We start from the raw sequence: 22,659 nt of genomic DNA, 5'->3' as shown, positions 1-22,659 counted from the left end.
GAGACGTGATGGGTTAGGTTGGATACTTTTCATTTTCCTCAGGAAGTAGGATCTTCACAGCAAAATTTCATTCTGTTATTAGAAAATGAAAAATGTCTTATCTTTCCATTATGAGTTTGTAGACTCAGTACTGTAAATGACTTTCTCCGTGGCCCTCACACTAGTCAAAGCCCCAACCTCTCTTGCCTGGAAAACTGCTCGAGCCTCCTAACTGGTTTCCCTACCTTGTCCTTTCTAATCCTAATTCATTCTTCACGGGGCCAATGAGCCTTTAATATCAGCCATGTCATTTCCTTGTTTACACTCCCTTTGTACACATTATCATGGCCTTGAGGCTCTGCCCCCATCACCCTCTGTAATGCCCTTTGTCTACCTTGAGCCCCCCCAAATTCTTCCTCACTCCAGACCTTTGCACTTGTTCTGCTTAGAAAGGTCTGTTCCAGGATGTTTGGTATGGCTGGTTCATTCTAATTCTTCAGGGCTCAGCCCCTTTGTCTCTACTTTATCAACAGTCTTTCCTGGCTGCTCAGTGGGATAGACTACCTCTCTCCACTCCCATTATTTATTTGTTGTTTCCTCGCCCTCCTTATTTACCATGATAGCACTGGTAGGGATCTCTGTTGACATCCCAGTTGATGGTAAATGTGTCTTTCCAGTTGTGTAGGCCCCAAACCTTTTGGCATCTTCCTTGGCTCCCCCCTCCTCTTATACCCCATATTCAGTTTACAAGGAAACACTGACAGATGTGTCTTGAAAATACAGGCAATCTAACTACTTCCCACGACTTCCTCTGCCACTACCTGTCTGGGTTACTGGCAAAGCCACTTACCTGGTTTTCCTGCTTCTAGATTTGCCCTCTTATAGTCTGTTCTCAACAAAACAGCAAAAACTATTCAAATGCTCCAATGGCTCCCCATCTCTTTCAGAGTAAATTTATTACAATGGCTCACAAGCCCTGACATGACCCACATCCCAATACCCAACTTCTTACCTACCATTTTATGTTGCTGGCATTTAAACTCTTGAAGGCAAAAATTACTCTATTCAGTGTTCACTAAAGTATCCCAAATATCTAAAAGTACCTGGTACATAGTAGTGGCTCAGTAAATATCTCTGGATTAAATGAATGACTCTTGTTTACTTTATTCATCATTTATTTTCACTGTGTGAAATGTAAGATACATAAGGATAGGGTCCTTATTGGTCTCATTTAACGTAACCACAACACTCAGAACAGCACCTATTACACATTAAGAGCTTGGCAAGTTCTTGTTGAACAACAGCTAGTATGAAAAGATTATTGCATCTTCTTACACTATACTGAGTTAATGAATACATTATGCATACAGGTAACATAATTTCATTCATCACCCGTAGGCAGAGTGTTACACAACAAAGAAAAGATGAAGTGTTCATATAGATAGAACTTAATGGGAAGGATTATGTAGGGTTATGGTTGCCCCAAAGTTACAATCATGTAGTGCACTGGAACACATTCAGTATATATCACTATTCTCTCTGCAGTTTGCCCTGCCTGTATAAACTTTTCTGCTTAACTTCCTCAGGAGAAAGAATGCTACTGCTTTGGTGGTTATTTGCAAAACTGCTTACCCTGGAGGACATTTATGTTTTTGTGTTTTTAGTTTGTTTACAAAGATGAAAAAAAAAGTCATTTCAAAATATAGGAGCACTTTGTGTTCTTGAAGGAAAGATTCACGCTGCCAGTGGCTTACATAATCTATTTTGTTTTTCATCTGTATTGAAGGGCATTCATATCTATATATTCTTGTGTGCAAATGTAGGGGACCCAGAACTATTCTCTGTGATTGTTTAGACTGTTAACCTCTCCAGGGTTTCCTCAACATTCTCAAAGGCAGTTTCTGGCACCAAAGGGAAAATGGAGAAGTTGAGATGCAATTTTATCTCCCAATTGAACTTGATTAAATGGGGAGTGTTCTAATCAAAAGTTTGAATCCTAGGGGAGTGCGATGTTGTTAACGGGTTTGAGAGCATTTGAGAAGAACAGGGAGAAATAGTACTGATGTTAAGGCAGAGAAAGAAGCAGGCAAGGAAATAATTGTAGTAAAGCTTATTAAGGCATAAAATTAGGTGAACAAATTGCTTCACAGATAGTGTTAAGCTCATTGCTAGACTGGCAAAGGAAGTGGAAGAAGGCTCTTTGAAAACATTATTTTTATTATTTTAATAATTTGTGTCGGAATCATAGTAGCTGCAATCTGTTAACAAGAAACAATTGCCAGCTGGTGTCATCGTGGAGTAACTATAGCAGGCTGTATGCAAACATGTTTTTCCTTTTTACCTGGAGAGCATTCAATTTTAGAAATTTTCTATTCATTTTCACCTGAATGTGAGGTCTGCCCTTATAGATAAGGAAGCCTGTTTATTGCATGATTTAAGAGCTTTGATTAGATTCACACCAAGTTCCACGACTGTAATAGAGAGAGCACACCTGGGACAGTCTGTATTTACACAAAGTCACCTATCATTAAAAGGGAATACTTGGGTACATGCCTGAAGTGTCTGTGTAATTGCTCGAGTCTATGCATTTCTTTCCTTGTGGTTACCTCAAGGAAATAGTGGCACTTCATTAGTTATTTTACTGAAATAAAACACAGATCTGGGATAATGTTTGCAAAAGGGCTAAAATGCACTTATGGAAAAATACATTTTGTTAGCAACAGAACTTTGATATTTTGTTGAAATATTTCCTCCCAAAATTTTCCTCACTTTCTTTTAACAATGATATAATCATAGTATGATTGTTATTGTCTTTTCCCTGTTTATCTGGAAACTCACAGACTAGGTGTCTAAATACTGCAGGATGTAGAGATTGCTCAGATTTGACTATAAAGCCAGAGGGAGGAAAATAATTTCATTGTTCTATTGTAATTCCATTGTCTCTTCCTGCCTTTTGACCCAAAGGGTTTCAAGAGGGGAAAGAGGAAATTATGGGCTCTGTTGTTGATGCTCATTGGATTTTTTCAGTGGTGATTTGAATGTATTTCAGGGATGTTAGTGATTTCTAATCCTGGCTCTGCTTACACCTAGTTTTCCTTGGTTCAGTTTCCTCATCTCAGAAGTGAGACATTATACTTGTCTCATCTCCTTAGAGTGTTGTTCTGAGGTACAGATAATTTAACGGCCAGTAAAGTGCTTTCCACTGTACAAATTGCCACTAGCACTCAGTTTATACATTTGGTCAGCTAACAACATATATTTATCCATGGGATGCCAAGCAATTGTATAGAAAATGAGAAACTTCTCAAATAAAAGTATAACTAATTTTTACTTTGCTAAAGCAAAGGTGTATATTTTAAAATATGCAACACCATTAACCAACTGCATTCATGAAATAATTGTTGAGTTTTACTGGGTTTTTGTTCTGTCACAATGTCTTGCTTTGGAGACGAGAATGATGCCATTAATGGGATTTTAAACTTTAAGTGAGAGAAAAAGAAATAGAATCAAGTAGCTTTAAAGAAGCTGATTCATCTTACCTAACACCTTTCTCAATAGTAGAAGCTCATACAGTATCAGGATGGGATGGTTTGTGCTTGTTTATAGACTTGAAAGGAGGAAAGGAAGCAGAGGAGGGAAGTTTGCTGAGAAGAGTACCACCTGCCTCGAATTATACACATAATGTCCTATGGTCAAGAGTTCGCATTCCTGTAAGAGATCTGGCTCTTAACTGATGGCTGTGAAGGGCCCAGTCTGACAAATGGAAGAGATCGTCACTGTGTCTCAGGAAAAGACAAGTACAGCACAGGTCCATGAGGAGGCCAGGTTGCAAGGTTGGCTAATATGAAGGCGGGATGCTGGGGGTGGTGGGCTGGGACTGGCAAGGCAGCCAGCAGGGATATGATGACCTGCGCCAGAGAATCAAATTGCCTTGTCTCCACCTTCAACATACTGCCCCCGCCCTCCTGGGCCAAACAAGTGTAGGGATTCTAGAGGGACAGTTACTCCAATCTGATAGTACAGCCTTTCATTAGTTGAAAAGCAGCAGCTGTTATTACACAAAGATTTGGTTTGTTCTCAGGTAAATGCAAAATGTGGATGTTTGAAAAATAAAGTTAAAAATTCTGCACATGAACAAGAGCTTATTTAGCTTATGAAATACAGGTAAGGGTAGATCTTATTGTCCTCTTTGGGAGGAGGAAGGTGTGTCTTGCACATTTAGGAACTTCATGTGTATTAGTAGTATGAAGTTTAGGAGGTGACCCCTAACCTCCTCTTATATTCCGTATACTGCCTGATTGTGGGCTGGATGGTCTGGTGCTGAAAGAGATGCAGTGTGCGCTGAACAAAGACCCTGACACACAGTAGGCCCCTAATAGATAATTGATGAATGGATGATGGTTGAATAAAGTTGTAGAGTTGGACACACCAAATCTGTGCTTAACAAGGGACCGGTATAAAACTTGGGCACCAGTTAGAATGTCTTAGAAATGAAAAGCAGTCTGGAGCCAGTTTTCTCAGCCCACTCACGCCAAGTGCTGTCTAGGGGGTCTGCCCAGCGGTGCGTGAGGGTTAGACCTGCCAACAGGCCGGCCAGATATTCCTGCCCACTCTCAGAAGGAGCAAGCAGCGGATTCAGAGGTCTCACATCGGCGCTAGCCACGCTGTCCCCGGGCCTCTGGTTGCTCAGCCTTGGCCTTTCTCCCCAATACCTCCTTGCTCCAGGCTGCAGGGATTCCCGCCCCCAGCCGCCTGCTCCGAGCCCCGCGGAGCAGCGGACTCCTCCCCTGCAAACTCCTCCGGGGCTGGAGAAGGCTTCGGCGCATGCTCCGTACCTAGGGCAGGTTTTTGCTGCGGGTAGCAGGGCTCCTGTCACACCGGCTGGCGGGTTGTGGCGGTGCCAGCCAGTGTGTGCGAGTGTGTCTGCGTGCCCGCGCCTGGGCGGACCGACCCGGAGCAGCAGTGCTACTCTCCCGGAGAGGCTGCTGGGCACCCGCGCCTCGCCTGCAACCGCTGCCAGGCTCCTCTGCAAACTTGCGGCGGACGTCCGCCCTCGCGGCTCCCGCGCCTGGCGACCGGAGGACAGAGGGGCCTCGCGCGCGTTCGGGACGCGGTGCCGGCGGCCGGCCGGGGCGGCGGGGCCGGGCGGCGCCTTCGTCCTTGGCCCGCGCCCCCGCGAGCCTCATGCAGCCCCCGCGCCCGCGGCCGCAGCCGCCCCGCCGCCCGGCTGGCCGGGGCCGATCCCGGACCCGCGCGGCGCTCCGCAGCGCCTGAGCGCCCGAGCGCCGGCGGCGGGATGCCCCGCGTCGCCTGAGAGCGCGCGCCGCGCGCGGGCCGGAGCGGGGAGCCGGCCGGGCCGGGCGCCCCCGGGAGCGCAGGGCGCCCCGTGCCGCAGCCGCAGCCGCGCGCCGGCGCCCGCCTCTCCGCCCGGCTGGCAGGCCCGGCTCCGCCGGCCCCGGAGTGGCGGAGTGCCGCGGGGCCGCCCGCCAGCCGCCCGCGTCGGCGGCAGGGGCATGGAGGAGCGGCGGGCTCGGAGCCGAGCCCCGGGGTCCCCGAAACTTCCGAGCCGGCGCCGGTGCGCGCCGCCGCTGCCGCCTCGCCTGCCGGCCTGAGAGCGGGACCATGGACGACAGGTTCAACAAGTGGCTGCTGACGCCGGTGCTCACTCTCCTCTTCGTGGTCATCATGTACCAGTACGTGTCCCCTTCCTGCACCAGCTCCTGCGCCAACTTCGGGGAGCAGCCTCGCGCGGGGGAGGGCGGCCAGCCTGCCGCGCCGAGTCCCGCCCGCCGGGCACAGGCGCCGCCGGAGCAGTGGGAGCGGCGGCCGCAGCTGCCCCCGCCGCCCCGGGGGCCGCCCGAGGGGCCCCGCGGGGCCGCGGCGCCGGAGGACGAGGACGAGGGGCTCGGGGTCCCGGAGGGGGGGGAGGAGGAGGAGGAGGAGGAGCCAGACCCCGAGGCCCCCGAGAACGGCTCCCTGCCCCGCTTCCTGCCGCGCTTCAACTTCACCCTGAAGGACCTGACCCGCTTCGTGGACTTCAACATGAAAGGGCGCGACGTGATCGTGTTCCTGCACATCCAGAAGACCGGCGGCACCACATTCGGCCGGCACCTGGTGAAGAACATCCGGCTGGAGCAGCCCTGCAGCTGCAAGGCGGGCCAGAAAAAGTGCACCTGCCACCGGCCGGGCAAGAAGGAGACGTGGCTCTTCTCTCGCTTCTCCACTGGCTGGAGCTGCGGGCTGCACGCCGACTGGACGGAGCTCACCAACTGTGTGCCGGCCATCATGGAGAAGAAAGACTGTCCGCGCAACCACAGCCACACCAGGTACTGTCCCCTGCCCCGTCTCGCTTCCTGCCGCCTCCCCGCCCCTCCCAGCGCAGTCCTGACCCCGGGCGGCGCTGACTTTCCCCGAGGTGCTGATGGTTCCCTCGTATCTTCCAGCGGCTGGGGCTGGGGCTTTGGGCGAGGGATGAGAAACCTCTGGATAGTGCGGTGGTCTTGAACTAGCCCCTCCCTCGCCCACATCGCTTCTCGCCGTTCCCTTTCACCTTCAGAGGTGTCCCAGCTCTCGTGTGTGTGTGCTTCCTTGTGCCTAGCACAGTGTGGCTTCCCTCTTGGGGCGAGTGCTCGGTCAGCCGTGCAAGGGAGAGGGCCTGGGTTAGACCAGCAAGCTCGAATCTTGTACTAAGTTGTGTGAGGGGGAACCCATACCCGGTAAAAAGGCCGGGGGAACTGGGCGTTGGGGAGGCAGGGCAGGAGTTTTCCAGGCTTGTTGCAGCGGGAGGTGAGTCTAATCCCTCTTTAAGTGGCTCCTGGGTGGTTGTTCACCAGCTCAGGAAACAATCCTCTTGATGCTTCTTTGAAGATATACGTTCAAATTTCTGCTCTACCTTCCTAACTCTAATTCTGGAGATGGTCTTTGTTACTGAGCAATGCCAGGATTTGGACTCATGCTGTTCTCAAAAAGATTTCCGCTCTCCCCCTGGCCAATCCACCAATTTATTCCAAAAGTATTTGTTAAATGCTTACTGTATGCCTGGCAGTGTGTTAAATGCTAGGTGGGTACAAAGATTAAGTAAAATCCATTCCTTTCAGGATAGAACGGTGCTTTCTGCCCCCATTCCACACCACTTTTAAATAGTAATACTACTGAGAATAGGAAAGTTTGAAATCTTAATAGCCAGTGAAACTTCTTAAAATATTAACATCCTTTAAGAGAGGCATGGGCTAGGAATTTGGTTCAATGTTCCTTCTGCCCATTGCAATTTGAAGATTAATCTGACATGCTTGCCCAAGGGACTAAAATATTAAAAGCTTGGAACACTAGCTTATTGAAGTTTTTATCTCAAAGGTTTCAAACAATTTGGTGCAAGGAAGTAGGAATTTAAAAGCTCAAGCTCAATATGTTGATATCCGATAGCTTTTCCATTTGACATTATGGAAAAACTTCATTTACTGGAAGCTACCCAGATTCTGAAATTCACCACCACTGAAGCATCTAATTCTACTTCATTTCCCCAAGAATGAGCAAGATTTCATTATGGGATTTTTTACTCTGGCAGTTTTTCAAATCTTTCTCCCCTCCCTGCTCCTTTCTCTGTTTAATGGAAATTGGCTAGAATAAGAAACTGGTTGGACTTGGAATGAAGGCATTAGGCTCCTTCCTTAGAATATTTTAAGGACCTTTTACTTTATAAAGATTTCTAATTCTGTAGTATTTTAAAGCCTGCTCCTCTATTTTAGCTTAAAACAAGTTTTTGACTATTACTTCTGAACTTCTTAACAAGTAAGGAGGCTATTATTTTAGTGAGAGTCAATCTCTGCCACATTTCATTCAAAATTGTATTTTTTGCAGTTAAACGTTTATACATTAATTACTGAATGACCCCAAAGAGTTTGCTAGTTTGATTCCCAGGTTCCATTTCACTTAAGCTAGGGGTTTGATTATCACATAGGAACATCTAATGACTCTTCAGTAGGGATCTGCATGTTTTACCAATGTATATGAAAGTATTAATGAATAGATATATTTTGGAGGAATTAGAGATTATGGAATCCAAAAACAATTGGATTTCTTTCTTGGTGATGAAATGCTGCCATTGCTACAGAGCCTGCGTAGATTACAGAAATAAGGTCTCCGTGCTACAGGAAAGTCAATATCTCTTTACTTTGTGATGTAGGGAAATTCCACCTTGGCTCTTTGAACATATGGTTTGCATTGCACAGCCAAATGCTTTTCTTGGTTTAGTGATGGACCATGAACATTCATTTCTCCCTGAATCACAAATTATCAGATAATCACCCTGCACTAGTTTTCTTTTTCTTTTTCTAATTTTTAATTTTTATGGTAGTATTTTTTTTTTTTGTGGTACCACTTTTTATATTCCTTCGTCTTTTTCCTCCTCACCCTCACTCCCTTTCCTGGTATTCCCAGTTACTTTTCTTCTCTCATTGCTGTAGGAAATAATAGTTGCAGTTTATGTGAGGTGTCCTGAGTCAAAAACTCTAGGAAAAAAGTTGGAGAGATGCTCCCTAACATCTTCCTCACAGAAAGGATTGAATTAGTTGTCTGTCATTGGAATGTGTGTGTGTGTACAGCATTCTACAGTCAATTAGATTAGCCTGGATAATGGAGGGTACATTTCCACAATGCAAAATGGCAGATAATCTATTGCTACATAATGGGAACAAGGTTCTTCTTCCAACAGGAACTGAGAAATAGATCTGTTGGTTTGAGTTTCCTAGTCTCTTCGCTTTCAGTTTCCCCAGGGTTCCCTTCTCCTTTCTCATAGGCATCAGTGCCCTTGTGGATCACATGATGGATAAGAGCAAGGATTCTGGATTCAGATGGGTATGGCTCTTGTGCTTAGTAGCTGTGTAACCAGGAGTAAATCACTGAGTCTCAGATTAGTCATCTTTAAAGCATAGATAATACTTAATGCTTCTCTCATAGGGGTGTTCTGAGAACTAAATGAGCAAATGCATGCATAGTGCTTAGCATGGTATCTATGCATAGTTTATATGCTGGTTTATATAGTACTAGTTAACAGGCAAGTTATGAAGTCACATTTACAAATTATTACAAATTATTAATTGTAATAACAATCTTTTTCTTAATGCCTTCTTTCATAAAAGGATTGAGGTCAGTTTCTTAGGACCGCTCAGGGTAAATGGGTCACCTTAATTCATAGAGATGCCATTGTATGATTATTTATATTGAGACAGAATCCTGAATTCCAAATTTAAGAAAAAAAAGAAAATTATGGACAGTCATTGCAGGGCACAGGTTGGGAAACAGAGATGGAGAGCACATAATATAATTGCCTATACATTTTGTTGGTGACAAGAAAAAGTCTGAAATGGTGTGAGAGCAGGTGGGAACAACCAGTGTGCAAGACTGAAGCAGGAAGCCAGCTTTGCAAGGAGATGTATCGTGACGTTGAAAGAGCCATCATCTGAATTACATAGGCCCAGGAAGGGGCAAGGGTCTCTAGTTGGCAGTTTGGATCCAGTGGAGAGAGCATTTCTGCCTACAGAAGTTGATTAGAGTAAGATAGGAAGATGGCACATCTGAATGACCTCTTTTATCTGATGTTTTCAGAATGACTGATGATTTCTTCTTTTGCCTTTTTCCCCCCAATTATTTCTTTGCCAGTTTTTCTTTCTTATCATCTTTGTGCTTCCTTCTTTATTATTGTGTGTTTCCCCACTTCATCCACATGCCCAGGTCTTTAGAAGACTCTTCTTTACCATTGTTCAGGATAGATAGAATCATAGAATTTTATGTTAAAAAAGATTGAAGAGATAATTAGTCTCACAGTTCTTATGGTAAGTGGGTAATTTAATGCTAAGGAGGAGAAATGATAGATCTACATCCAGGGAACTCATGTCTTCAATTTGGTAATTTATAGTCAGTGTTTTGTGTACTGTTTCTTCTATTTATTATGAAAAGTATGATAGGGAGTGCCTTAAGCATCTACTATGTGCCAGGCACTGTGATAGTTCTAGGAATACAGTCTTGAATAAATACTGTCAGCCCTATGGAGCTTAGGCTATTAAGGAAGGTAGACCTTGATCTTGTTTGCTAAGTATCTCTCATTTTTAAGGAATGTTTGCAAGAAATTTCAAGCATTCATCCATACCTTTTGTAGTGTGAGATGACAATTTTTCTCTTTTATGATCCACTTTCTTTTGGTCCTGTTAGAGTACTTGGAATCTTGTGCATATTGTATTAGATAGGACCCTCTGTGTTACAAGTGATAACAAACGTAACTCAAATTTTGGTTCAGCCAGAAGGGAATTATTGGCTTAGGAGCTAGACCACAGGACAGGCAGGAACAGAACTGGTTTCAACAATGATTGGAATTGAAGATTTGGGGTCTCTCTCCCCACATGCTTTTGCATATTGATCTCATTCTATCTAATTGGCTAATTCCATAAAATGGGTAAATGGCAGTCACGTCTAATAGCTCCATAAGGCACAGGGAAGGCAGGCCTTCTCCAAGTTCCATTTGAAATCTTGGGGAATGATGCTGATTAGTCCATCTTGGAACTTGTGAACTCTTGGAACTCTTTCAGCCAATCAGTGTGGCTAGGGAGATGACATTCTCTGACCCACCTTGTATTATAGAACCATCCCCATGCCTGGAGTGTGTGTGCGTTGCCACAAGAAGGGGAGTTTGCATTGATCCAGTCCCTGAGTGGACCAGTGCATTCTGCACAGTCCTGCCAGTTGTGTCAGTTATTGGTGTAAATGAATAAGAAATAAATGAACTTTCAGATCTCTTCTTTGCATTCCATGTAGGAAAATTTTAAGTCAATCTTCAACTCCAATTTATTTGCAGCATCTAGAAACCATGTCATATGAGGAATAATTCAAGTAACTGGTAAGAGTTAATATGGAGATGGGGAAGATAAGGAGAGACATAAAAATTGCCTTGAAATGCTATAGGAAGAAGGTGTGGAGGGTGGAGGGTACTTGTTCGGTATTTCTCCAAAGAATAGAACTACAATAAGTGGGACTGAAGTGATAGGATGAAGATTCAACTCAGAGGAAGAAAGAACTTCATAAAATTTGTAGCTGTCTAAAATGAGAATGACCTCTTCTGTGCAGTGGCATGTTCCCCAGCAGTGAAAACTCAGATGTGTCTGACTAACCACTGATGTTGTAAAAGGAATTCCTTCCTAGGGAAGCGCTTAGCCTGTATGGCCTTTTATTTTAAAGCTTGGTGTTCCAATCTAAGCTAAGTTCAGGGTATATTTCTTTCCCTCTTTCCTGCAGTGAAAACAAAACAAACAAATGAAAAAAGGATTATACATGAACTACACAGTTCTCAAACATGTATAAATATCTCTACCAAGGAAACTTTTAGTAAAGCATAGTCTGACGGTATAGACTGTTTTACACATTCAGGGCCAAAAGCAACAAATAGGTCCTGTGTACTAGAATGTCTGCTTCTTAATAATACATATAAAAAGGTAAGATGAGAAAATATAACACAACTTGCCACAAAAAGCCATAACTACTTTGAAACATCATCTGGTTATTGCTTTTCCTTTAGACAGCAGGCTAAAATATATAAGGAGGCTGCAGGGCTCTGTTTCAAAGACTATCTAGAATATTATGGCCTGTACTGCTTTCTAAAGCATCATCATTTTGACGTCTCTTCTAATTAGAAATGTTGAACTGCAAAGAAGGTTAATTTTTACCATCAGGTTTGTGTGCAGTATAAAACTAAGTAGATAAGGGATTGTTCTGTCTATATGCCATATCCACTTATATGTTCATTACGGGGTCTCTGAAAGGATTGCTTCTGGTTCAAACCACCAATATTTGCTATAAATCAGACGTAAGTCGAATTAAGCCCTTTCAGATTTTTGAATTGTGAAGATAAAACTGGAACTGGTAAATGGTAGTAGATGATTTATTTTTTTGCCTTTATCTTGCTTGGATTTTTGAAAGGGTTGATTTTAGAGAAATATAAACTTTCATGTAGTAATGGAAGCTAAGTAAATTTAGGCTCTAACAATGTGGATTTGCTTAATCTTAGACTCACGTGATTATTCCCCAAAGCTAATTATTATCATCTCATTTTGACTAAGGACAATCAGAGGCTTATGGCATTTGAAGTTATTTATGCTCGATAATGAATTAAACAGGTTTAATTGAGACGGGCAAATACTAATGTGATTTTAAGTCATGAAATAAATTATTGGGCCAAGAAATAGGTTTAGTATGAAAACAATTAAATGGGGAACCCAAATTAATATTTGTAATAATCAATTATCTTGTTTTTTGAGTCTGTTATATTCTGGATATCATGTATAAATTCCCTCATTGATTTTAGTTGACTCATGTAACTTTGTTTTAATTATGGCTAAGCATTTAACTCCGTATTGGGAAGTGTACTAAATATTTGTTGACTTACACAATATTATTTGTTTATTCTTCCTGTAGCAAATGCAGTTTGCTCAGTAAAACATGTAAAATTCCCACCACAGAGACTGACCTATAGAAGACTGGTCTTTGTAGAAGACTCAATAAATGTCAGCTAAAAATATAATATATGTTATAGATTACCTTGTAAAATATCAGCATATCTTGACAGGACTGTGGTTCTTTAAAAAGATGGAATTATCAAACACTTTGCATCGTGATGTTCTTATTTCAGTTGCAAATTCTAATTGATCTGATTGTTATTAGTTGCCTTCCATAATTAGCGAGGTGGCAACTCCCCTGGTTCTCTAAAAGGGAAGTAAAAGTAAGTAAAGATGTCAGAGCTTATTGCACCATCCTAGGAGTTTTCACCTACTGGACTGTATGAAATCAGAAATTCATTTGGGTACAAAAATTTGAACTTGTTCTTGGGAAGGTTAATCTCATCATGCATTCTCACTTTGGGAAAAAATCAGTCTAAACCAAGAGCATGGCCTCTTTGATATAGGCTGGGAGGATAAGAAAATATAAGTATTACAGATGCTGGATTACTGCAGGTCAAAGTTGGATGGTTGAGGTGGTTGTGGTTAGAGAGTGTGATATCAGACAGCAATGGGAGGAGGCCCTGAGTTAGGAAAAAATTCCTCAAGAAACACTGGGAGAAGCCAATGATGAATTTATCAGCCACTGGAAATCATTGAAAATTGTGCTGATGCCCAGTTTACGAATGTAATTAGAGTAATATTTATAGAGAATATAGAGCACAGGCTGCTACCTGGATCTGAATCAGGCCTAACCACTTACACTCATGTAATCGTGAATGAGTCAAGTCACCTGATCTGTACTTCAAGTTCCTTCTCTGGAAAGGGGAGGAGTAGCAGTGCTCTCTCATGGTGAGTGCCAAGAATACATGCGGCACTCTTTGAACAGAGGCTGACACATAGAAGAGTCAGCTGTTTTTATTTTCACGTGGGGCTCCACTTAAATATCTGTGCTGATTGTGTAAAAGTAAAATGATAGGTGAACCTGTACTATCCTTTTTGATTCTGGAACTTTTCGCCCTGAATAATGCCAAAATGAAGGTGCAAAAGAAAAGCCGTAAGTGATAAAAGTAAGATTTAATTCTTAGGGTACCCTGGACATGCCATGGGCACTTCATGAATGCTGATGAATAGGACCTTGTGGTCTTCCTTTTCTTCTGCTTATCTTTTTTTATGGGAAATTAATGAAACAGCAACAAAAATGCTTACACACATACAATTAAACTCATAATTGAAGCAATCCTGCAGTGAAATTGAATTAGTTGCCTGTGGGCCCACAAATATTTGTAGTTCATTGCTGTTATTAATAGCTTACTATGCTTTATTGGTCAGTACTGTGATGTTTGTTGTCAGAACCTTGCGTGTAACATGGGAAGGTCATGGTTGCCCCTGCCTTCCCATTTCTAAACATAAGAAGGTAGAAATGCTGACCACTTCGGTGTCCTCTGTATTTATAAGCTTTTATAGAATATTCCTTCCAAAGAATTCAAGGTTATGGGTGTGTGATTATAAAGCTGAATGGTAGCGCCTTTATTTTGTGGACTCTAATTTTAGATCTTTAGAGGTTTACTTCAAAAATGAAAACAGAGGCCTAGAAAGAAGAGTAAACGTTACTTTAAACATAGATATGCGCCACCTTAACCTGTGTGTGGAAATTGGAAGGGAAGATTTGTATGTCACAGGAAAGAACAACGTGACATGCCAAGGAAGAGAGAGCAGACGGTGGTAGTGTGCAGTGTGAATTAGAAGGGTGCTCCAGAGGAGGGCGAGAGCAAGGACAAAAGCAGTCAAGGTGAAGAATGAAATCCTAAAACTACCAAATGAGGAAGTAGGGATATTGAAAGTAGAGGTCAGAAATTCATCTTGTATGCAATATCTTGTCTCATTAGTTCATTTATGGTCAGTAATCAACTACCTAAGAGGCTGTCTGGCTCAGAGCAGTGGTGTATTTAAATGCTGCCAATGTTTTTTTTTACTTATGCATTCTTTTTCTTACTATGTTGCTGTTTTAGAACATCAGCAGCTGTATCAGGTAGGGACCTGGCAGCAGTCAAGGGGGCACTGTGGGATTGTGAAGGGACTATTTACGGAGGTATCCACCGGGTAAGGCTGCGAACATTGGACCTGAGCTTCCTTGCAACTCGTAATTTGGGGAAACTGTTACCCCCTTTGGTATTGAAGTGGCAGAGGGAAAGAACCATGCTGTTAGTGTCCGTTGTTGCTGGAGCCTGACAGGAGCTACCGTCCAGCAGTGGGAAGAGCTTCCCCGTAGGAGTGGCTTGTAGAAAGCAGCCACTGCCAGGTGTTTGGGGCTCAGGCAGACAGAAAGGGGCTTGCATGTTGGAGGGCTATATTGGTCACTCTCTGCTGCCACCTGTCCATCTCCTTCCATTGGCTGAATCCATCTGGAAGCTGGATGACAAGAGAGCTCCTTGATGCCTTTCATGTGCTTCACCAAGGCAGAGAAAGATGGAGGGTGGATTTGGGTTTGCAGCAGTGGGAGGGATGAAAATGAAGAATGACTTGTACAGGGCCTCAAAAGAGTTTGACACTTCTACTACTCATTTTATGAATGCTCTGCTTAGTACTGCAACAGATCTAGAACAAGTACCCTTTCTTGCAGTACCTGCACCTCATGTTTTCTGTGTGGACCGTTGTTCTCCACCTAAAGAATGGTGAACGCAAGCAAAGGACACTCAGCAAAGGAGCAGTCACTGTAGACAGACAGGTGACTTTTTGCTGAGAAGTAAAATGATACTAAATCCAGGTGTTTTGTCACCTTAGTGCCCCAGAGTCTGCTAGTTTTAGTGACAGATTTGGTCAGTTAGATCTGTATGATGATGTGTTATGTTATGAATTTGAAGCTATATCACAATAGCAAGACATGAAAAAATAGTTTGTAAAACATACTTTGTAAAAGCATGTTTATAAGATAAGGAGCTATTTGTTGCTTAGATTTTCTTCCTTAAGAACATTAAAACATTAAAAGTAATATTAATGTGGCTATATTCTCTGATGCTGAAAGGTGAGGGAAGAAAAAAAATTGTATAATCTTTGAAACTATTCACATGTTTTTTAGTTTGGATTTTAAAGGGTTTTTGCAACCCTATTTTCATGCTTACTTTGGGGAACTATGATGTGCAGAAAGTATACATACATACAACTCTCTGTGCCAAACACTATGAACCTGGAATCTCCAAACACTAGATACTGAAAAGTAGTTAAATAAAGTTGGTATCTGAAAAAACTGACACGAGAGCTAGTTCCCTACTTTAATTCTAAGGGTCAGAATGCCATGAGCAAACCACTATTCAACATGTGTATCTGTAGTTGACAAAAACAGTATTCTGTACAACAATATCTGTACCTCATCCATCTATTGGAATTGGTGCATATGTGTTCAGTTCATTTTTCCCATCCATAGGACGGGATTTTGAGTTGCTGGGAACAGCCTCATCCATGAGAAACATACCCACCTTCAGTCTCTTTTTCATAGTCCCCGTTCACACACAATACTCCGTGTTGTTCCGCAGGACACCATTTGTGACATGGCTAGAGTCAGCAGTGGTCTGCTAACATGAGGATCATCTCCAGCCTCTTGCCTCTGTCATGATAAGATTGCCTTAGGAATTGTTTTCTGCTGGCTGTGGAAGTTATTAGCTCTAAAGAACCTGAAGTGTGTTCAACTGGCTTTATGTCCAGCTAACTTAAAGATTTTGGGTGAGGTGTCAGAGACAGTTTTCTTTCCCATATAGCTTCATCGAGTTTGTCATTGTGTCTTCCATATATGTGATGAAAGATGTGAATTAATGAATAGTCTATTTCTAATATTTGCATAATAAACATTTCCATCAGTACTTGTATTGATAAGTAAATATCCAAAGTATTTTGTATAAAACTTTCGGGCAACATGAAGGAACGAAGGTCCTTGGACATGTCAAATTTATTATCTGATGCGTTTCTGATCTAAAAATATTTGTCAGCTATCCTGGCACATTCTTTTGTCTTTTAAATTCAGACTTAAGCCTACAGCACCATAGCAGATAAATTTCTTTGCTTTGAAATTTTTATTCTCCCAGTTCCTTATGTGTGCTATAAAGAATAATTAATGTAATGAAAAAATCAATATTGTGTATAAATTATTTAGGCTTTACTATCATTGTAATTTTCTCTTCAGCACCTATTGATCGGTAGCAATTCATTTGTTAATTTCTTCTTAATAAGATATTCATTGTATTAGGTCTGTAGAAGTGCAGCCCTGCACTTTCACAAATAAGTCATGAATTACTAATGACACATGGAACAAGTTAACCTATCAGTGAGTGTTGTGCAGTGGAAAATGGGCAGAGGCGAGGCATTTGAAATGCTGTCTATAGAAACCCTGGGTAGCCGGACAACTGCTTATAACTAAGCGAGTAGACTCTTGCAGGATGTTAATATGAACTTTAAAAGTTTATGTGAATGTATTTTTCCCAGTAAAGGAAGGTCTTAGCATTGGCTGATTCTGTCTGAATAGCATTTTCCATATTGAGTAAAGCAAAGAGGCATAGAACATATACTCGGAAGCCCAGCTGTGGGTTTAATTCCTTCCTCTACTATTTGTTGCTCTGTGATCTTGCATGAATTTCATAAATTCTTCAGGCCTCAGTTTCTTGATCTGTAAGATGGTAAATAGTAAAATTCTTACCTGATATTAGTGTTGCCTCGCAACCTGGGGAACTTTCTGGGTGGAACTGGAAACTGTCCCTGTCTATGGAGGGCAAGGAAAGACCAAAACAGGCTTTTTTCAGGTTGGTAGAAGGCAGGTGTGATAAGCAAGGGACTTACATATGACGCTTATCTTGGGTGGCTGCAAGATAAGTCATTTCTGCACTTGCCCACCCGAAAAATTAAAAGTTTATATAAAGCCCTTAACTGCGTTCAGTCACATAGCCCATCCAGATGGTCTCAGGAACACCTTACTCTCTCAGGGCTGCCTCTTTGAAACAGTTCCTAGTGTCGGAATGGTAGGAGGAACATACACTACAAGGGCAGGGGAGGTGGAGAGGAGCATCTGATTGCCCAGATCCATCTGGTAGGTGAAACAGCAGTGACATCTTCCAGATGACCTCCTCCAATGATTAGTGAGGAGCATCATATGTGTTAATGCACACAAACATTTATATGTGTATATGCTTCTTGTCTAACTTAATTTTTAAGTCCACTCTTGTTCTGTGGGGATGGGGACAGTCTTCTCAAACAATCTGTATGAGTGCTCTGAATGAAATGGTTATTAAACACTGTTTTGACAGTTGTCCACTCCATTATTTCAGAGGAGTGGGAGAGATCTGACATCTTTTGGAAACCCAAAGAAATGAGAGTCCACGAAATCAAACTGCCAAAATTCATGGCAAAGAGAACTTTCGCAGTAGCTGATTTGGACCCGGGGGGCAGAGGGGTATCCTGAAAAGAGACCTAAATTTGTGATCCAGCAACCAAGGTTCCTCGTTACTTACTTATTTATTGTGTGGCTTTCCTGCCAAAATGGAAGTTTCCTGAAGGTGGTGACTGTTTTGTTTTGGATCCTTAGTACCTAGAATGGTGCCTGGTACACCATAGCTGTCAAATAAATGTTGGCTGAATAAATGAAGGAATGGGAGAAAACTTGCATAAGTAAATATACTAATTTATTGGATAATTTGGATAAGAATATGTGTCCTATCTCCTTTTTTAGAGTTGTTAGGGGTCAAGGAAATGACTAGAAAAGCATTTTGTAAAGTCTGAAGTACTATACAAATTAAAATTTTTACATTGACAGTGAGAAGCCTTTTGATACAGAATGGAAAAGGAAGGAAAGTTGGATTTTGGAAATGCAATGAAAACATAATTAAGTTTTTAGAGAGAGTTAAAAAAATCGAGGATGACAAAGATGCAGTTGAAAAATATGCAAAATCCGCATTTAGCTCAACAACTTGTTAGAGTAATGACCAATTTCTTTAAAAACAGGATGTAACATATCATGAAAGGCTTATCAAAATGCTTAAGTGTTTTCCTTAGACCATCAGGAAACCTTTTTTCCCGCCCTCCCCCCAAGGATTTGGCACAGACATAGGTACAAATTTTTTTTTTTTCCCCATTGCTTTACCCCTTTGAGGAGGTTATCTTAAATTGAAATTTAAAATTTTGTTTTCAGGACTTACACATTGTTTTCATATGACAGTTATAAATTTCAGCTGTCCGTTAATACATCCTGAAAATAAGCTGAGACTGTAACTCTTCTTCATTTAAACTGAGCTCTGAGCTCCTCCTGGCATACTTGGCTTGGCAGAAGTTACTTTACAATAAAAATAAAATCTTCCAGAATCCAGTGTTTGCATTACAGTCAAGATCTACCAGCAGAATAGTTTTGCTTAGTGATGAGCTTGCTTTCCCATGTGAGGTGTGCCAGTCACTTCCTGGGGGAGATGCACGCTGGCGTGGGTGGAGACCGAGGGGTGTGTAACTCCTGGGCTGGGGAGGCATCCTGGAAGTTCAGTAAGCTGATGGAAAGCCAGGGAAGCTGTGACGACTGGCACTAGGAGGTGATCCAGAAGGGCAGAGCAGGGGCATTATCGTTTACTGAACTCTTAATTTTAACAGCAGCCCCATCAGGCATGTAGAGATATTCCCATTTTACAGATAAGGAGTCTGAATGTATTTATTAGGTGCCATCAGCAGCATTTAACAAAAACTGAAGTTCAAACTGGCTTAATAATAACATTTTAAATCTCATAACAGGCCCAGACAGAACTGGTTGATTCTGTCTTAATAGCGTTTTCAGAGCCAGTAAAGCAAAGAGGCGAAGAATCCAAATTCTGAAGCCCAACTGTGGGTTTAAATCCTGACTCTGCTGCTTATTTTTCTGTGACTTTTTGCACAAATGGCATAAATTCTTCGGGCTTAGGTTTGATCTAGAAGACAGTGATAAAAACATTCCTGCCTGGTGGTAGAGAGGAGGATCAGACGAACTAATGCACACAAACATTTAGAGGAATACCTGAAGCATCGGAAGCATGCATTAAATGTTTGCTATTCTTATTTTACTGGCGACCCAGGTGTTTTCCCACATGTTTATCTGTTTCCTTGAGCTTGCTGACTTGGGCCATAGGCTGCCTCCTTCATGGTTGCAAGAAGGCTGCAGCTGCTCAGAGCAGAATTTCCTGACCAAAGGGACAATGACTAGAGCAGAAAGGGTCTATCTAGTCACATTCCCATTCCTAAATTATCACTAGCAATGAGAATGGCACCTCCAGGATTTGTCTTTGAAGATGGGGATAGGGTTACCCTGCCCTGAGCCATAAGTAGACAGCAGAACAAAACTTTCTCTCACAGCAAGAGAAAGGAGCTATGGATGTTGGAGAGGTTATTGATGGCATTCCCATCCTGTCTTAGAGGGGGCATCTGGGATTAAATTATAAAACTGGGCTTCAAATTCAGACCTCACTGCTGAATTGTAGCCCACCAATTATTCTAATCAATATCTGTTAAAAGTTGCATTTCTATGATTAGTCAAAGAACCTGGATTATTCACTGATTTTTTTTTTCATTCATTCCTTTCTTGGTTCAGCCAACTTCAACATACATTTACTGAGTGTCTACCATGTATCAATCACGTAGAGGACAGTTTCAGGGAAATCAGAGGGAGAAGAAAGTATAATTATTGCTGACACATGTTAATTGCTTACCCTGCTCTAGGCAAAGTGCTTTAACGTTACGTAAATACCTGAATTAAATAAATAGGAACCATTATCATTTCCATTACACAGATGAGAAAATGAGGTTCATGGGTGTTAAGTGGCTTGTCCGTGGTTGCACAACAAACTGTTGGTGGAGTGGCTGTGTATTTTAGCCCAGGCATGTCTGATTTCAGAACCATATCCCTTAATCCCTAGGCTGTACTGATACTGTGTATATTTGACAGCCACTTGGACACGTGCTGAGAACAGGAGCCACATAGGACCAGAGTAGACCTAGGCGAGTTATTGGAGTAACCACATTTTCTAGTTTTTGTCTTTCATGCTTTGATACTTGGGGCCTTGCTGACCCCCTGTCCCCCATACCCCACGTTTAGCTAATTCCTAGAGATAGTAAATGAGCTTGCCTTTGAGAATGCCTTTCATGGTCAAACCAACGAATCAAGAGCCCATACCCCACCTCTGTCTTCACCAAGCTCCTGTACTAAAAGCCACTATCTCCCCTGCCCTAGTCACCTCAGAGCCAAGCACCGAGTGCTTGGGACAGTCCCAGCACTCATGGAGTTGATTCAGACTAGCCAGTCCTATACCCACTTACCCTGCCTCACTTATTCCTGCCCTCCGAAATCACAATGAAGGCTCCTTCCCACATTTTCTCCGTGCTCTTCTACCTCAGCTACCCTGATGCTTCCCCAAGTGGCCCCAGGTGGCATGTTGTGCCTCTGGTTTGTAGGGGTCTGAGAGTACAAAAAAAGTCTTCCTTCATGACAGATTCGTGTTTGTTTTTCTTATCAGACATGACTAAAACAAATCCCCAAGTGTCCTTAAAAGAGTTGTCAAGAATGGAATTCAGATGTAGAGCAAGGAATCTAGTTAATCAAAAACATAAACATGGTAACAAGAGGGTTCTGAAATGATTTAGAAACCAGTGATCAGAGTACAGATGCAAGGTTGAGCTGAGACCAGATCCAGGGTAGACTCATCAGTGGCCTCACTTCCGTGGTCAGCAGTGTGGATTGGTTCTGGAGATGGGAGTCCGGCACAGTCTTCGTCAGCTGGTTCTAAGCTATAGGAGGACATGGATGTACGGGTGGAGAGGAAGCAAAGGGAAGGTTTGTGAAGCTGCAACACCAAACTCCGAGATAGCCAGTGCCTTATAATTGAATAGTGTGGTAACAAACACTGACTGGTTGACCAGGGTGATAGAATAATACTTAATTTTATTTCGAAGTCATTTTCTTCCTATACCTAGCTAGCTAGATCGATTCATTCATGAATATACACAGCCCAATACCAGGCACTGTGGAAGATCAAGCTTGAGAAGCCTTATCCTGGTTCTCAAGGAGTGAAATCATAGTTTTGTGAGCTATAGCCAAAATGACTGGGAAATATTTACATCACAGCACTGACGTCCATTCATGGTAGTGTGTTCAGAGCTAGAAAGCAAAGTTCTAAAGATGTGCCAAAAGAAAGGAGTGTGAATATTTCAGGAATGAACAAGGCACATAATAAAGGGTTTGAATTGGCTGGAGAGAGGGTGATATTGGAATGGATGGAGGGCAATTTTCAGGGGGCCCTGAATATACTGGCCTGAGGAAATTAGGTTTTATTCAGTGTCACATTTACAATCATTTTAAACTCTTGATTGAGCAGTGATGGTTTTGAAAAATGTCTATACATTCTCTGAAACTCTTCTCTTCCAGAGGTAAAGCTCAATTCCTCTCTCCACTCCCAATATTGACTTTAGTGACTTGATTCTAATGAATAGAATACAACTGAAGGGATGAGATGCCACTCCTGAGGTTGGGTTATAAAAGGATTGTGGCTTCGTTTTGGTGTTCTCTCGCACCCTCTTATCACTTGCGCTGGGTAAAGCTGTGCTCTGAGCGGCCCTATGGAGAGACCCTCAGGGCAAGGAGCTGAAACTTCCTGCCAACAGCAGTGTGTGTGAGCTTGGCAGGGGATCCTCAGGCCCTGTCTAGTCTTTGGAGACTGCAGCCATGGCCACCCGCTTGATGCAATCTTGTGAGAGACCCCGAGCCTTCTGTGAGTGCTAACAGGAATGATCAAGCAAACAGGGGTGATTGCAGGAGTGATGTTTTTAAGAAGAGAGATGATCCGATCAGAGAGCACAGAATCTCATCTGTCTTCTTTTTTTAACAGAAATGAAAGCAGAGTATTTGAGAACAGGCACAGTAAGGCTGGTGAATTGATAGTTGAAAGATGAGGTCGTTCTAATCTGATTGCCTCTCTTTTCTCCATGAAGTACAAGCAAGGTCATTAGCTGAGAGTGGGAAGGAGAGGAAGGAATGTTAGAGATTTGAGGGGAGCGGAGAAGGTGTGAATAATTATCTGAGAAGTTGGGAAAACAAATTTCCTAGGAAAGTAAGCTGTCTGGCAATATTGAGTTCTGTTTTGAGACCTGTGATTATAAATTTGAAACCAGTCCAGTTAGCATGGTTCTATGATTTTCTTCAGCAACATTAGCT

At 42.6% G+C, this 22,659-nt stretch overlaps 1 protein-coding gene across 1 annotated transcript in view; it reads left to right on the top strand.

Moving 5' to 3' along the window:
- The first annotated feature begins 5,480 nt into the window (after positions 1–5,480).
- HS6ST3 (heparan sulfate 6-O-sulfotransferase 3) overlaps positions 5,481–22,659 on the top strand; it is a 649,278-nt gene continuing 632,099 nt past the window's right edge. The window contains exon 1 of the mRNA XM_037024982.2: positions 5,481–6,305. Coding sequence (XP_036880877.2) covers positions 5,602–6,305 — 704 coding nt within the window. The 5' untranslated portion in view covers positions 5,481–5,601. The remainder of the gene's footprint in view (positions 6,306–22,659) is intronic.

The sequence above is a fragment of the Manis javanica genome, chromosome 9 (assembly GCF_040802235.1).
Source record: "Manis javanica isolate MJ-LG chromosome 9, MJ_LKY, whole genome shotgun sequence".
Taxonomy (NCBI): Eukaryota; Metazoa; Chordata; class Mammalia; order Pholidota; family Manidae; genus Manis; species Manis javanica.
Note: the sequence above shows the minus strand (reverse complement) of the source record. Positions and strands in the feature narration are given on the sequence as shown.